Source organism: Phyllostomus discolor, chromosome 1, assembly GCF_004126475.2.
Source record: "Phyllostomus discolor isolate MPI-MPIP mPhyDis1 chromosome 1, mPhyDis1.pri.v3, whole genome shotgun sequence".
Lineage (NCBI taxonomy): Eukaryota > Metazoa > Chordata > Mammalia > Chiroptera > Phyllostomidae > Phyllostomus > Phyllostomus discolor.
Genome location: NC_040903.2, coordinates 103,553,427 through 103,569,590, shown reverse-complemented (window position 1 = coordinate 103,569,590; position 16,164 = coordinate 103,553,427). Strand labels below are relative to the sequence as shown.

Genomic DNA, 16,164 nt, shown 5'->3' with positions numbered 1-16,164 from the left:
ATTCAAAGAACCACCCTACCCCCAGGTGCTTGCTGGTAATATTACTGTAGTGTAATGATAAGCAATGTTGCTTGATATAAGTCATTCCTCATGGCAATCACTTAAAATACAAAACTTCCCTTACTAGAGGGCCGGCTGCAGCATCTATACCACCCTTCAAATAATAAGAGAAGGTCTCTCATATCTATAATCAGTTCATAAAAGCCTTACTATTCATACATCTAACAGAAATATCTTTGAGTGCTATGGATATATACTGCTTTTTACAATGTAAAATTGTAAATATATTTTACCAAAAGTAAAATATGTTTACATTAGATTGACTGCTTTATTTTGCTGTGCTACTTTTTCAGTGATGAAGGCATCCAACTTCCCTTCCAAGTTCAGAGAAAGTCTCATATGAATGTAGTTTCCAAGGAAACTCAGTCCCTTTATTCAATGTGAAGAAAGCCTATTTTGAACCTAGAGTATAATTTTTAAAGCTACAGTTTCAGCATCCATTTTTACATCTGTAGACATAGGAGTTAGTGATGAAAGTAGCTTTTGATGATAACTATAGTTACCAGAAGAAAAAAAGGCATTTCAAAATAAAATAGCATCATTATAAAGCTAGTTAGAAAAACATTGTTTTAAGAGGTTGGCAATAATGAAACATTTTTTTCAAAGAAGTTAATTCACTGATCTAAATTCTAGATTTTTAAAAACTACCTAAACTAATAATAGTTTCCCTTGCATCTCTTCCCAGCATAGCATTATGAAGTATCTGTAATAAACAATACCTTTGATAGACTTTATTTCTAATTCCTTTTTGAAAAGCAAGGAGGTAATTTCGTCCATCTCCAGAGAAAACTTCCACAGCAATAGGCTGAAATGATCAGAGAAAAAAACATTAAGAAAAACAAAAATAAGGTTATATATTAACTTTTCCACTACCAATTTCTACAATGTTGAAAAAAATTAACTCACTGAAGAACACTGAATCATAAATTCCTAGCAGATTCAATTACAAAATAAACAGAGACAATTTGTTGTGAATGCGTTCTCAATTTGCTTCTAAAATATTTAATAATAGAATAATGGTAAAATAAAATAATTATAAAGTTATAATTTTGTAAAATTATAATGAGGGTATAAATTTTAAATTAAAAGGCAATTATAATGTTTTAAGTTGTACTTTTTTAAAAAGATGCATTATTCAGAGTTATGTGTCCATGTAATATGAATTTGCTAATCACATAACCAAATTTAAGGAATAACCTAAGAAATACTCTAGAGGATAATGCAGGTCCTATAGAGGGTTTTCATGGCATGTGCCAATTTTAAAATAATACATCCTCTGAATGAAGGAACATGACAAAACATTTAGTAATACTAAATCAACCCACCTGCAGAAGATACCTCCTCTTATGTACCTCCTTGATATCTTCATATGCAAAAATGCTGCATGTTCTCTTGAGCTGACTGGGGCCTTGCCTGGCTCCTCTAGGGATAATGGGCTCATGCATACTACAGGCAGCCAAGAGAAAGGATGTAAACAAAAACACAGCAAGAGACAAATTTGCAGTCCAACAAAAGCTGTTATTTTCAACATATAAACACGGGAATATATTTAACCTATATACTAGGGAACAGTATATCAGAAATTTCAGTTCAAAAAATATGTTTAAGAGAATAAGTTGTCAGCTACTCCGCATATAAACCACCTCCTTTGATGAAGTTAATTTAAAAAAATCCCATTATTGCTATCAGGGTCAACTTATCTTATCAGGCAGAGTGCCCAGGTCTAAGTACTAGGAGCTCAAGAAAATGTTTTAATGTCTTTAAAATCAGAAAAATAATAACTAGGCGAAAGAAAATATTTTAATATATGATATAAATATATTCATCTTTAAACCAACAGTCATAAAATACAGTTTTTATTATTTTTATATGGAGAAGAGGCCCATGAAAGTCATATGTGGCCCTGATTGTTGTTGAAAGTAATTATTTGAAATATATCCTGGGAATGAACTGCAGTGCCATGTCTACTTCAACAGTGTAAGGTGTTCAAAATGTCAAAGGAAGAGAAGAACATGTTGACTTTCTAAGCCTTTAGCTTTTTATCTTCCTTCTAGCTTTGTCTGGCAGAAGAAAAGGAAGATGGATAAAACTTACTTAATTCCTGCCTGTGCTGCAGTCACACTGTTTGTAGGGCACTCAGAGGACATGGATGCTCTTTCCTCTGTTAGAATATTGTGCACCTACCTGCATTTTCTTTATAACTGTGTTTGTACTGACATTTTAGTGCTGGCGAGGATGTGGAGAAAGGGGAACCCTTCTGAACTGTTGGTGGGAAAGCAGACTGGTGCAGCCACTGTGGAAAGCACTATGGAGATACCTCAAAAAATTAAAAATAGATCTGCCTTATGACCCAGCAATCCTACTTCTGGAAAGTTATCCAAAGAGACTCGAAACACTAATTTGAAAGAACATAAGCACCCCTATGTTCATTGCAGCTTTTTTTTAAATAACAGTTGAGATTTGGAAGCAGTCCAAGTGTGCACCAGCAGATGAATAGCTAAAACAACTACGGGACACTTACACAATGGACTACTACTTGGCCATAAAAAAAAAAAGAAGTTTCACCCTTTGCGGCAGCATGGATGGATCTGGAGAACATTATGCTAAGTGAAATAAGGCCAGTCAGAGAAAGCCCAATACCACATGATTTCACGCATTGTGAATCTAATGAACAAAATAGAGACAGACTCACAGATAGAGAGCAGGCTGACAGTTCTTGGTGGGTGGGGTTAGAGGGTGGAGGGAGTGAGCAAAAAAAAAAAAGGATTCATGGACGTGGACCACAGTGTGGTGACTGTGGGGGTGGGGCAGGTGGAAGTGGAAGAGGTATAAGGGGGATAAATTGTAGTGGAAAAAAGGCAACAACAAAAAAACAGGTCCAAAGGAAAAAAATGAAAGAACAATTTGAAATATAAGGAATTAAGTGTCTAATGTTATTCAGCCATAAATTAGTTTTCATTGATATAAAAGGAAATTTTTTTCTTTATTATCAGTAAATAACAATTACCCTTGTGAATATTTGATAACAGATGCATACCAACTGAGAGGTAATATTATTTAAAACACAATTTTTGGATGAACAAATCTATTTGAATATGTTGTTTTCTAGGGATAGCTGTACTTTGTGTCTCTTCATTCATTTACTTACTTTGGAGGTAAAGTCTCAATATCTCTTATTTCCCTTGTTGCTGTCATTGTAAATCCATCAATCACATAAAAATGCTCTTTACCAAAAAGAAGTAGCCCCTCACTAGTATCTAGGCCTTGTACTCGAGCACAGCGGTACATGTGTTGGATCTAGAAAGAAAACCATATACATTCATTAATACAGATTTTTTAAAAATCTGAGATAATTTCTTTTTTGATATAACTGAAGCAAAAGGTTTCATGGGTAAACAGGTCTTTACTGAGTTATTGCTCTGTGATGGCATCCCCTGAGCTAAGCATATGAAATCTGAGTTTAAGCATATTGGGAAGAATCTGCTAAGACAATAGTCTGATTTGCAGTTGATCTCAGTAAAAGGAAACAACCAATCACTCCTATCCACCCATGTGCATCCATTCATCCTTTTCTTTCAATATTCACTGAGTACTCACTATAAGCCGGGCACATATGTTTGAGGTTCTACAAGTGATAAACAAGTTAGAAACTTGGCAGGAAAGGGTATTGAGGCATACATGTAAACAGATCAGAATTGTGCCTTTTGTGAGGCAGGAGGATACAGAGTGAAAAAGGTCTGCAACCCTGGCTAGGAAGCTCAGTTGGTTAGAGTGTTGTCCCCATATTTCAAGGTTGAGGGTTTGATCTACGGTCAGAGGACATACAAGAATCAACCAATGAATGCCTAAATAAGTGGAACATCAAATCAGTGTTTTTCTCTTTCTTAAATCAATAAATAAAATTAAAAAGAAAAATGAAAAAAGAAAAAGGTCTGCAGAGCCTAACAATCCTGAGTGAATTAGCAGTTGTTACTTATAGATTTAACCAAGTTTCCTAATTTCTCTGGACTTCTGTGTCTTTGTAAATTTCAAATGTACACTGGTCATGAGAGCAAGATAATGTACATAACCATGTTAGCAGTTGTTGTCTGTCTTGTCTTCCACACAGCTCACTTCCTTTTCCCATAACAATATTTGGAACTAGAGCTGGGGCATTTGTCCCTCTCTGCTCCAACCTGGATCCTGCCTGCCTGGCAGACTGTTTGCTGTGCCTTTATAACAAGCCCAAATTGGCAGTAGTAGTCTTTTCCTCACAGAAGGAAGGAGTTGCTAAACTTCTCAATGTAAGTATTGTCTTCTTTCCAATGAGCAGGACATGTCCTTAGTAACAATTCTTTCTTGTTTAAACTCAGTTCAATATGAATCAAGGAAAAAAATCAACAACTAATCCAGAGGCAAACAAATGTCAAATGAATGTCAGTTTGAATACACTTCCTGCACTATTGAAACTTAAAGCAATTAGAGAAAAAAGTGTACTCATGAGATTAAAAGTTTAACAAATAACAGCACTAGAAAATAATTTTCTCTAAAATATACAAATATGAGTCAATTTTCATAGCCACATTTGAACTACTTCTATAATGAAAATGTAGAATGTTGCAGAAAAAATACTGATGTGCTTTTTAAATAGCTTTATCATAGTGTAACATACATAAAGAAAAATGTTTTTCATAAATACACAGCTTGAATTTTCAAATGCTAAATATAATGCAACCAGAATCTAAATCAAGAAACAGAAAATTTCCTAAGACCCCAGAGCCTTTCTTGTGCTTCCTTCATACCTAATATACTTTTGATTTTTAAAAATATTCTCATTCTAGATTAACAAGGCCATGCATTCAGACAGAATTTTTGAAGTTATATTCTGATTTCTGGTTACTACTTCTTAGTGGGTAAAATTTCAAGGGTTATTCTAAGATCTAATATAACTGGCAAAAAGACCATCCTTTATAAAGAGGATAATCACTATACATTTAGTCATTCCTTATTCATTTATCCCTTTATCTACTCAACCAATCACTCCTTCATTCAAAGATTTATTGGTGTCTGTTAGGAGACTGGAGCTGTGTGAAACAACAGGACAGAAATAACAAACAGCGCCTGTCTGTCAGAAGCTCTCTTTCTATGGGCAGAGACAGACACAGGAACAAATCATCATGATGTGATAAATCACAGTATATACGCAAGGTATTATAAAAGCATACAGGAGGGGTAGCTAATCAAGACTGAGATGGCAAAAACAGTCAGGAAACACTTTTTACATTTTGAGTATTAAAGACATTCAAATCAATGAGGCTGCATCAATGGGAGTTGCAAGGAGAGGTTATGCAAACAATGGAGAGAGGGGCATTTTAGCAAAGGTGACAATGAGTTAAGTACAGAATGAGGAAATAAAGATGCTGGAAACTGCAAGACACACAATACTGCAGGGGGCACAGGCTACAAAAAAAGAGTCAATAAAATGAACTTGGAAAGATGGGCAAGGTTTAGGAGGTTGAGAGAAATGGGAAGGCAAGGTAATATTCTATGAGTGAAGGAGAGTAGGGGTCAAGTACAAGGCTGCAGGAGATAGTACAGACTGGATGAAGCTTCTTGAATGTGTTTTCTGGAATTACAGAGGTGTAGAAAAAAGTATTAATACAATGCCAGAATGGGATGTGTACATGAGTTTGGAATAGAGAATTATAGCAAGAACTGCAGCCTAATAAAGGCTGTAGAGGAAGATAGTGAACTACGTGCCAACTGTTAATATTGTATCTGGTGAAACTTCACACTGTTTACTGTGCTCTGCTAGGTCAGACAATCCTGAAAATGGCATGAACAGAGTACTGAACCCAAAATGTTGTTTAATATTGTATTTCATCACAGAGGCTGAAATATTCATCTTCTGCCACCCTATCAACTAGTCTTGTAAAATGGAAACAAGTTACTTAAATACAATCCTTACTTTTTAGAAGCACAATACCTTTTCTCCTTCCTCTAACAGACGCAGGAGGGTGGCATTATCTGTCTTCTCCTCCTCTTCTATCGAGCTGCTCTCAGCAATCTGGTCTTGTAACTGCTCCTGGTTCTCCTCATCTCCTCCATCAGGTGCAGATCGAGATCGTTTTAGAGGAGGCTTCACCAGACCTATAGGACAATGACCAAGGAGGCCGTGTGAGCTTGCAGGAGCCATTTGGGAAGCATTTCAGTCTCATGCGGTCCCTTGTATACAGTTCCCATCTGATAACTCCACAAGGTAGATGGAGACAGCACAGCTCAGCAGTCTAAACAATACAGACTCTGGAGTTAAACGATTGTGTGCCCTCGGAGAATCATTTGCCATCTCTGAACCTCAGTTTTCTTATATATAAGACAAGATAAAAATACTATCTTAGAGAATTGTTGGAGGTATGAGGTAATTATGTAAAAAACACTTAGCATTATGGTTAATGAACAGTAAATTCTAAATAAGTATCGGATAATGATGATAGAGAGTTTAGCATAATTAATGGTAAGAATGGTGTTGCTTATGGACAAATGTCACTGAGGGGGTACCATGAATAAATGATCAGTTACAATCAGAAACAAGTAAAAATTACAATTTACAAACATGACTCCAAGAGAACCCACCTACTTAGAGGGCCCACAAGGGCTATTTTAAGACTAATGTCACAAGCAGTAGTATGGTCATTCATACATGAATGAATCTGATCATATCATCAGTTCATAAAGAATACGAACAGACCAGTCAGGACACATGCCTGGGTTATAGGCCATGGCCCCCAGCAACTGCACATTGATGTTTCTTTCCCTCTCTCCCTCCCTCCCTCCTTCCCTGTCTCTCTCCCTCTCTCTCTCCCCTCTCTAAAAATAAATAAATAAAATTTAAAAAAAAGAATAAGGACAGATTTTTTTTGTAAAAAAGATTTATTTATTCTTAGCGAGAGGGGAAGGGAGAGAGAAAGAAAGGGAGAGAAATATTGATGTGTGAGAGATACATCAATTGGTTGCCTCTCATATGCTACTAACTGGGGACCTGGCCCTCAACTCAGGCATGTTCCCTGATTGGGAATCGAACAAGTGACCTTTTGGGTCACAGGACAGCAAGCACTCAATCCAGAGAGCCACGGCAGCCAAGATAGAACAAGAACAGAATTCTTTATGTTACAGGGACAAATCATTTAATTTGCAGATTAAGGAAACATTTTACTGCCTACATTTTGATAACTTTATTAATAGTCACAGGAGATGACATTAAAATCAGCTGATGAGATCCTAAAATATAAGCAACACTCAAAATACACTCTAAATCCCACATTTCATTAAAGTAATCATCTTAGCTGTACCAAAAAAAAGTCATGTTACACCTATGAATGACAGTTGCTCTAAGAATTTTGACAAAGTGTAAGTCAGCCTGTTAGAATCATAAGCTTTGAATATGTGTTACCAGATGTTCTGCTTTACCATGGGAAGAACCTTATTTTCACATATAAAAGAGTATAGTCAGTAAACAAGAGAGATTGAGTCCTGCTGAGGACATCCACAATGGGGGAAAGCTTACAACTACATTACTTTTGTCTGGTGAATCAAAACCTCCAACTCGATGTCTAACATAACACTTTGAATATCAGAGTAGTGACACCAGTATTTGTGGGGTTAGCTCAACTAGAGAGTGGGAAAATGAGGCCCAGAGAAGTGAAGCACCAATGACCCAAACACTGGTAAATAACGTGACCCAAACACAAGTCGTCTAACTCTGGGAATTACACTTGGGGGGTTTCACCCAGTTAATACAGCTTTGGACCCATCTCAATAATTTTGCTGGTGCAATGGTCAAGAAAATTCAAAAGGTCGTAAACTCTGTTATATCAATTATGAAATGTTTAGTAAGTCAGAGTCATCATGAGAGGACAGGTATACTAGAATAATAGGAGAAATGAATCACAATTTTCAAGGTATATTTTGTTGAGATGGTCATATACTATTAATTTAATCTACAGAATGTAGAACTCATTTTTACTTTACAGTTCTTAATTTATAATCTGGGGCTTTATTTATAAAATATGCCAAGACTTTTGCATTTATGGTGAATCAGAGAATTAAAAAAGTTAAAACAATGGATTGATTTATTCAGTAACAACTGAATCTCCATTTTCAGATAGCCAAGTGCCAAAAGCTATAAAATGAAATGAAAAATAATCTCTGCCTCTGACAAACTTATAATTCAGAAAAACATGAAGCCAAGAAAAATCACTGAAATTGCTGTAAGTAATATGAGCAAAGTGCTATTTTTGGTGGACAGAGAAGTTGGAAAGGCTTCAGAGAAAGATGATTGATTATTTACCAGTGTCTTTAAGACTGGGGAGGGGTTAAGGTCCACATCATGGAGAAGCTGTACAAAGGTGGCAGAAAGCACATATATGTAAAAGAATCAAAAAGCCCATCCATGGTGGAGGACTCAAGAGGTGGAGAAACAAGTAGAAACTACACTAACTTCCTCCTAGGACCAAATTGGAATTACAACTAAATTACAGAAAAATCATCCTGAATAACCAACCAAACACTAGCTGCAGAGAAGCCTTATAACCAAGGACAGGCAGAAGAAACCACTTTATCGCAACATGACTGGTAGGGAGTGTGGAGGAGACAAGAGAGGGCTGGCTGGGGTCCCAGCAGCTGAAGTTCTAGAGGGATATTTCAGTGGCCAGGGGTTTCCCCCTGAAAAGCATGGGGTTTAAATCCCAAACTGGGTTCCCCAGCCTACAGCACCAGAACAAGGAAAGGAACCCAAGTATCATACAGCTATGGAAAGCAGCAGGGTTTCTGTCTATCAGGGAGAGACGGCTGGAAATGGAGAGCCTTTAAAAGGGCCAAAGCACAAAAATTCCATTTCCAGCCACTTACCCTGGACTGTGGCAGAGAGAGGGAAGAGTAGACCAGAGACATGTGAGGAGAGTCTGAAGCTGGTGGCTCTGGGGAGAGAACTGAAGGGTCAGTGGCCAGGATCCCTATGCTGAGTCATTTCCATACTGCAGGAGCCATCTTTCTCAGGCTGAGCACTCCTCTCTGAATGGTGTGAGCCTGAGGGGAAGCAGCAGCCCTGACTACAGGAATTATTCTGCCCCACCCTATGGGGCTAAAGCCCTGCTGCTGAGGAGTACAGCTGAAGATATTCACTGATTAACCCTACAGAAAGCCTGTAGGCAGAGGTGGATTACTGGGAGCTCTGAGACTTCAGCTGACACTCTCCCAGGCCTGGTGCTGATGAAAAGCTAGCCTTGGTGGGCAGCCTGGTTCTTTCTGCGCACACAGGCCCACCAGAGGGAGCCACACACTATGGATCGCTGATAGCTCCAAACAGGTTGCTCAGGGCTGGTTACAGGCAGGGTTTGACTTAGGCTTGTACTAGAGTCTTGTAGATCTACTTAATACATAGAAACAAATACAAAGAGGTACCCAAAATGGGAAAACAAAGTAATACGGCTCAAATGAAGAACAAGAAAATTCTCCAGAAGAAGAACTAGATGAAATGGAGGCAGAGAATTTATCAGATTTATGAGAGTGTTTAGGGTAATGATTCTAAGGATACTCAACAGCATGAAAAAATACATAGAACCCATAAAAAAGGACAAGTCAGAAATAAAGAATGCAGTATCTGAAATAAATAATACACTGGAAGGAATAAACAGCAGGTTAGATGAAGCAGGAGATCGAGTCAGTAATTTGGAAAACAAGGTGGAAAATAAACACTCAAACAGAGCAGTAAAAAGAAAAAAGATGAGGAGAGTTGAGAAACCTTTGGGACAACATGAAGCATAACAACATCTGCATCATGGGAATACCACAGAGAGTGAGCAAGGGACCAAGAACCTATTTGAAGTAAGGATCAAAAACTTTCCTAATCCGGTGAAGGAAAAAGACACACAAGTCCAGGAAGCTCAGAGAGTCCCAAACAAATTGGAACCAAAGAAGCCTACCTCAAGACACCTCATAATTAAAATGGCAAGGCCTAAAGACAAGGAGAAGATCCTAAAAGCCACAAGAGAAAAACAGGGAGTTACCTATAAGGGAGCACTAATGACTATCATCTGATTTCTCAACAGAAACATTTCAGGCCAGAAGGGAGTGGCATGAAATATTCAAGGTGATGAAAAACAATGACCTACAAAACCAAGACTAATTGCCCAGCAAGGCTATCATTTAAAATTGAATGAGAAAGAAGGAGCTTCCCAGGCAAGAAAAAGCTAAGGGTGTTTGTTAATACCAAACCAGTACTGCAACAAATGTTAAAGGGCTTGCTTTAGGAGAAAAAGAGAATGGAGAAAAAAAAAAAAAAGAAACAGAGGAAAATAGTCTAAGAAATAAAATGGCACTAAATACATATCTATCAATAATCACTGTAAATGTAGATGGCTTAAATGCTCCAACCAAAAGACATAAGGTAGCTGAATTGATAAGTAAATGAGACCCATCTATATGCTGCCACCTAGAGACCCACCTCAGATCAAAAGATACACACAAACTAAAAGTAAAGGAATGGAAAAAGATATTTCATGCAAATGCAAAAGAAAAAAAGCTGGGGTGGCAATACTTTTTTATGACAAAATAGACTTTAAAATCAACGCTATAGTAAGAGACAAAGAAGGACACTATTTCTTTATAATGATAAAGGGAACAATCTAAGAAGATATGACCCTAGCAAATATTTTCATACCCAACATAGCAGCACCTAAATATGTAAAGCAAATCTTTTTTTTAAAAGATTTTATTTGTTTATTTTTAGAGAGGGAAGAGAGGGAGATAGACAGAGAGAGAGAAACATCAATGTGTGGTTGCTGGGGGTTATGGCCTGCAACCCAGGCATGTACCCTGGCTGGGAATTGAACCTGGGACACTCTGGTTCCCAGCCCGAGCTCAATCCACTGAGCTACGCCAACCAGGGCTGTAAAGCAAATCTTGATGGGCATAAAGGGAGAGATTAGCAGAAATACAATCATAGTTGGGGATTTTAAACACCGCTTTAACTTAAATAGATAGATCTTCTAGACAGAAAATCAACAAGCAGACAGTGGCCTTATATAATTAACTGATATTTTCGGAGCATTTCACCCCAAAGCAGTAGAATATACATACTTTTCAAATGCACATGGAATGTTTTCTAGGATAGACCACATTTTTAGGACACAAATAAGTCATAATAAAATTAACAAGTGTGAAATCATATCAAGCATCTTCTCCGACCACAATGCTATGGAACTAGAAATCAATCACAAGAACACTGAAAAATGCACATGGATGTTAAAGAATATGTTATTTACAACAATATAAATAATATCTAAATAAATGGTATGTAACATAAATAATATGTAACAACGAGTGGGTCAACAACGAAATCATAGTAGAATCAAAAGATACCTCAAAACAAGTGAAAATAAGAACACAACCAACCAAAAAAATTTGTGGGTCATAGGAAAAGAAATTCTAAGAGGGAAATTCATAGCATTACAGGCCTATCTCAAGAAACAAGAAAAAACTCAAATAAACAATCTAACATTACACTTAAAGGAACCTGAAATAGAACAACAAATAAAGCCCAAAGTGAGTACAGAAAGAAAATAATAAAGATTAGAGCAGAAAAAAAAAAACAGTCTGAAAAAATGATACAAAAGATCAATGAACCCAAAAGCTGGTTCTTTGAAAAAATAATCATGATGGACAAACCTTTAACCAGATGCACATACAAAGGACCCAAATAAAATCACATATGGAAGGGGAGAAAATACTGACACCGAAGATATACAAAGCATTATAAGAAAATATTATGAACAACTACATGCCAACAAACAGGACATCCTGTACAAAATGGATGAATTCTTAGAAACATAAAATCTTCCAAAACTAGGTCAGGAAGAATCAGAGAATATGACTAGCCAGATTACACCTAGTGAAATTGAAGCTGTAGTAAAAAAATTCCCAACAAACAAAAGCCCTGGGCTAGATGGCTTCACAGGTGATTTTTACCTAACATCCTGAGAAAAACTTACACCTCTTCTTCTCAAACTATTTCCTAAAATTCAAAAGGAGGGAAGGCTGCCAAGCTCATTTTATGAAGCCGGCATTATCCTAATTCCAAAACCAGATAAAGACAATACAAAAAAAAAAAAAGAAAGAAAATTATAGGCTAAACTGCTGATGAACATAGATGCTAAAATCTTCAACAAAATATTGGCAAACTAAATACAGCAATGCATCAAAAAGATGATACACCATGATCAAGTGGGATTTATTCCAGGAATGCAAGGTTGCTACAATATTCCCAAATCAATTAAGTGTGATTCACCACGTAAACAAAATGAAGGATAAAATCCAACACCCATTTATGATCAAAACTCTCAACAAAGTGGGAATAAGGGAACATACCAAAACATAATAGAGACTCTATATATGACAATACCACTGTCAGCATCATACTTGATGGGCAAAAACTACAAGCATTCCCCATAAGATCAGTAACGATACAAATATGCCTGCATTCACCTCTTGCACTCAACATAGTTTTGGAAATCATAGCCACGACAATCAGACAAGAAGAAGAAAATAAAAGGCATCCATACTAGAAAGGAAGAAGTAACACTGTCTTTATTTGCAAATGACATGATTCTGTACATAGAGAACCTCAAAGATTCCACTAAGAATCTACTAGAACTGATCAATGAACTTAGTAAAGTAGTAGGATACAAAATTAATATCCAGAACTCAGCTGCATTTTTATATGCCAGTAATGAACAGAAAGGGAAATTAAGAAAACAATCCCATTCACAACCTCTCTAAAAAGAACGAAAAAGCTAGGAATAAACCTAATCAAGGATATAAAGGACCTATCCTCTGAAAATTATAAGACACTGAAGGAAGAAACTGAAGAAGATACAAATTAAGTAGAAGCATATACCATGTTCATGGGAAGAATTAATATCATTAAAATGTCCATACTACCCAAAGCGATCTATAGATTCAACACAATTCCTATCAAGATTTCAATGACAGAGTTCATAGAACTAGAACAAATATTTCAAAAATTTATATGGAACCACAAAAGGACCCACACAGCAACAAGGATCCTGAGAAAGATGAACAAAGTTGGAGGAATTCAGCTGCCTAATATCAAACTATACTATAAGGCCAGAGTAATCAAAACAGCATGTTACTGGCATAAAAACAGACATATTGATCAATGGGACAGAATGGAAAGCCCAGAAATAAACCCACACCTTTATAGTCAATTAATATTTGATAGAGGAAGCAAGCACATACATTGACTAAAGATAGGTTTATTCAATAAATGGTGTTGGGATAATTGGACAGATACATGCCCCCCCTCCCAAAAAAAGACGCTAGACCACCTTCTTACACCACACACAAGAATAATGGAGTAAAGATTAAATGTTAGACCTGAAACCATAAAAACTCTAGAAGAAAACATAGGCAGCAAAATCTCAGACATAGCTTGTAGCAATATTTTATTAGCTATATCTCCCTAGGCAAGGGAAACAAAAGAAAAAATAAACAATTAGGACTACATAAAACTAAGAAGGTTTGCACAGCAAAGGAAAACATCAACAAAATAAAAAGACAACCCACAAAATGGGAGAATATATTTTCCAATACATCTGATAAGAGGTTAATATCAAAAATTTATAAATAATTTACAAAACTCAGCACAAAACAATAACAAAAAATAAAAAATGGGCAAAGGACCTGAAAAGACACTTCTCCAAAGAAGACATACAGAAGGCCAACAGACATATGAAAAAGATGCTAATCATCTGTCACCAAAGAATGAAAATTAAAACCAAAATGAAATATCACCTTAAACCAGTCAGAATGGCTATCATCAGTTAATCAACAAACAACTAGTGCTGGAGAGGATGTAGAGAAAGGGGAGCCCTTTTGCACTGTTGGGAATTCAGACTGGTGCAGCCACTGTGGAAAGCAGTAAGGAGACACCTCAGAAAATTAAAAATGGATCTGCCTTTTGAGATAGCATACACTTCTAGGAATATACTAGAAGGAACCCAAAAACTAATTCAAAAGAACATAAGCACCCCTATATTCACTGTAATGTTATTTACAATTGCCAAGATATAGAAGCAGCCCAAGTGTCCACCAGCAGATAAGTGGATAAAACAACTATGTGGAATTACACAATGAAATACTACTTGGCTGTAAAAAAAGAAAATTTTAACCCCTTGTGACAGTATGGATGGACCTGGATGACAGTATGCTAAGTGAAATAAGCCAGAGAAAGCCAAATACCATATGATTTCACACATATGTGGCATCTAATGAACAGACTGAACTCAGATAAAATAGAGACAGACTCATAGATAGCAGGATGATAGCTTAGCTGAGGGTAGTACAGGGAATGGAGGGATTGAGCAAAAAGGAAAAAGACTCATGGGCAGGGACAAACAGTGTGGTAAATGCAGAGAGGAGTGGTGGTGAGGGGAGTAGAAGAGGACTAAATAGTAATTGGGAAAAAATACATTAAAAAACCCAAAATAACAACTAAAAAAGCCCATGGCCATTTTAGCACTATTCACCACCGTATGTTTGCTATACTAAGCTCCATGAAGTAGAGATTTGGAATAATCACAGGAAGAAAGACCCTTATTGCTCACTGTTGGCTAACATGCACTAAATGGCACATATTTAGTGGTTGTTTAAATTTTACAAATATTTACATACTTATTAGGGCCTTATTAGGGCACTGAAGTATCAGGTGCCACTGAGAATTCTGCACAATACAATAAAAAATTATCAAGCCAACGGGTATAATACATTCATCTGTAGGCAATAAAGAAGAGCCAGTAGCTTTAATTTCAGTACATAAATTAATTTTTAAGTAGGGTCATAGGGTATAATATTTATGGATACCTTTAAGGGTTGGCCCCACCATTTACAGCTGCTCACATTTTCCTGTAAGTTCAAATACAAGGACTGCTCTAATGATTTTAAACTAAAATCAAGAAGGCTGACCTTTGACTTTGGCAATGGTGTCTTCACCATGCTCTGGTTCTTGCTGAGTAGCTTCACCTTCTGAAGTCTCTACGATGGCATCTTGTACAATGGTTGGATTGCCAGAGGCTAGTCTCATGTAGTATTCTTTACTGTCATAACTTATGGCTCTTCTGTACCTAGCAGGTTTCTAAGAAGTAACAAGAGGAAAAGAACTCAAATAATTATCTTCAAGAATTAAAATATAAAGTTTCCCAAGGGAAGGCATGGTCTCAAGACCTCTTGTGTGTCACCTTTTTTTTTGTTATGGGATTTTTAATAAGTTTTTAAATACACAGTAACTCCATAGATTTTGGTGTTGTGTATTTTTAAATTCCCTTGATTTGGAAAAGACATATAAAACAATATTAGCAGTTTTGTTCTTCTTGAAATAGAAATAAGTCATATCTAGCCAAATAACTTCATGTTAGTATAGTACCGCCTCACTGCTGTATCAGAAAACTTCCCTATCCAGGAAAGTGAAGAAAATGCCCACTATCGGAGAGCATCAGGTTCCAAGGAGATGTTTAACCTGTGGGGGGCCTGGAAGTTTGCTTCCACCCCAGTAAAGTATGTAGGTCAGGCCTTAAGGGCCAGCCGTTCAGTTGGAGTCATCCATATGACTGTATATTTCAGATATTTGGAAGTACAGATGCAGAATTGCCCTGTTCTTTCGCATATTCCCAGGTCTCTCTGGAACTCTGGAATGGTCCAAACCTTCAGAGAGTCCTGACCTAACATGGAATCAACAAGCTTCTAGCCAGATGGTGCTCTCTGGTTGGTCTGCCATTCCGAGGTGGTATCTCCAATTTGTTAAAACATCCTCATTGTTTATTGTGCAGAAGAATGTGACCCATAATCTTACTAACTAAAAGTATATCAAGAACATATGCACCATATTTTTCGGACTATAAGATACACTTTTGTACCACATATTTTGCCTCAAAATTTATTTCCCCTATGTTCCTTCTCTGAAACCTAGGTGCATTTTATGGTGTGGACCCCAGACGCACCTAGGTTTCAGAGGAGGAAATAGGGGAAAAATTTTGAAGCAAAAAATGTGGTAAA

General features: G+C 36.8%; 1 protein-coding gene across 1 annotated transcript in view; it reads right to left on the bottom strand.

Moving 5' to 3' along the window:
* Window positions 1–16,164, bottom strand: part of WDFY3 (WD repeat and FYVE domain containing 3) — a 243,909-nt gene that overhangs the window by 34,366 nt on the left and 193,379 nt on the right. The window contains 5 exon segments of the mRNA XM_028505686.2: window positions 780–865; window positions 1,386–1,506; window positions 3,209–3,357; window positions 6,026–6,189; window positions 15,079–15,247. Of these exon segments, the coding sequence (XP_028361487.2) occupies window positions 780–865; window positions 1,386–1,506; window positions 3,209–3,357; window positions 6,026–6,189; window positions 15,079–15,247 (689 nt within the window).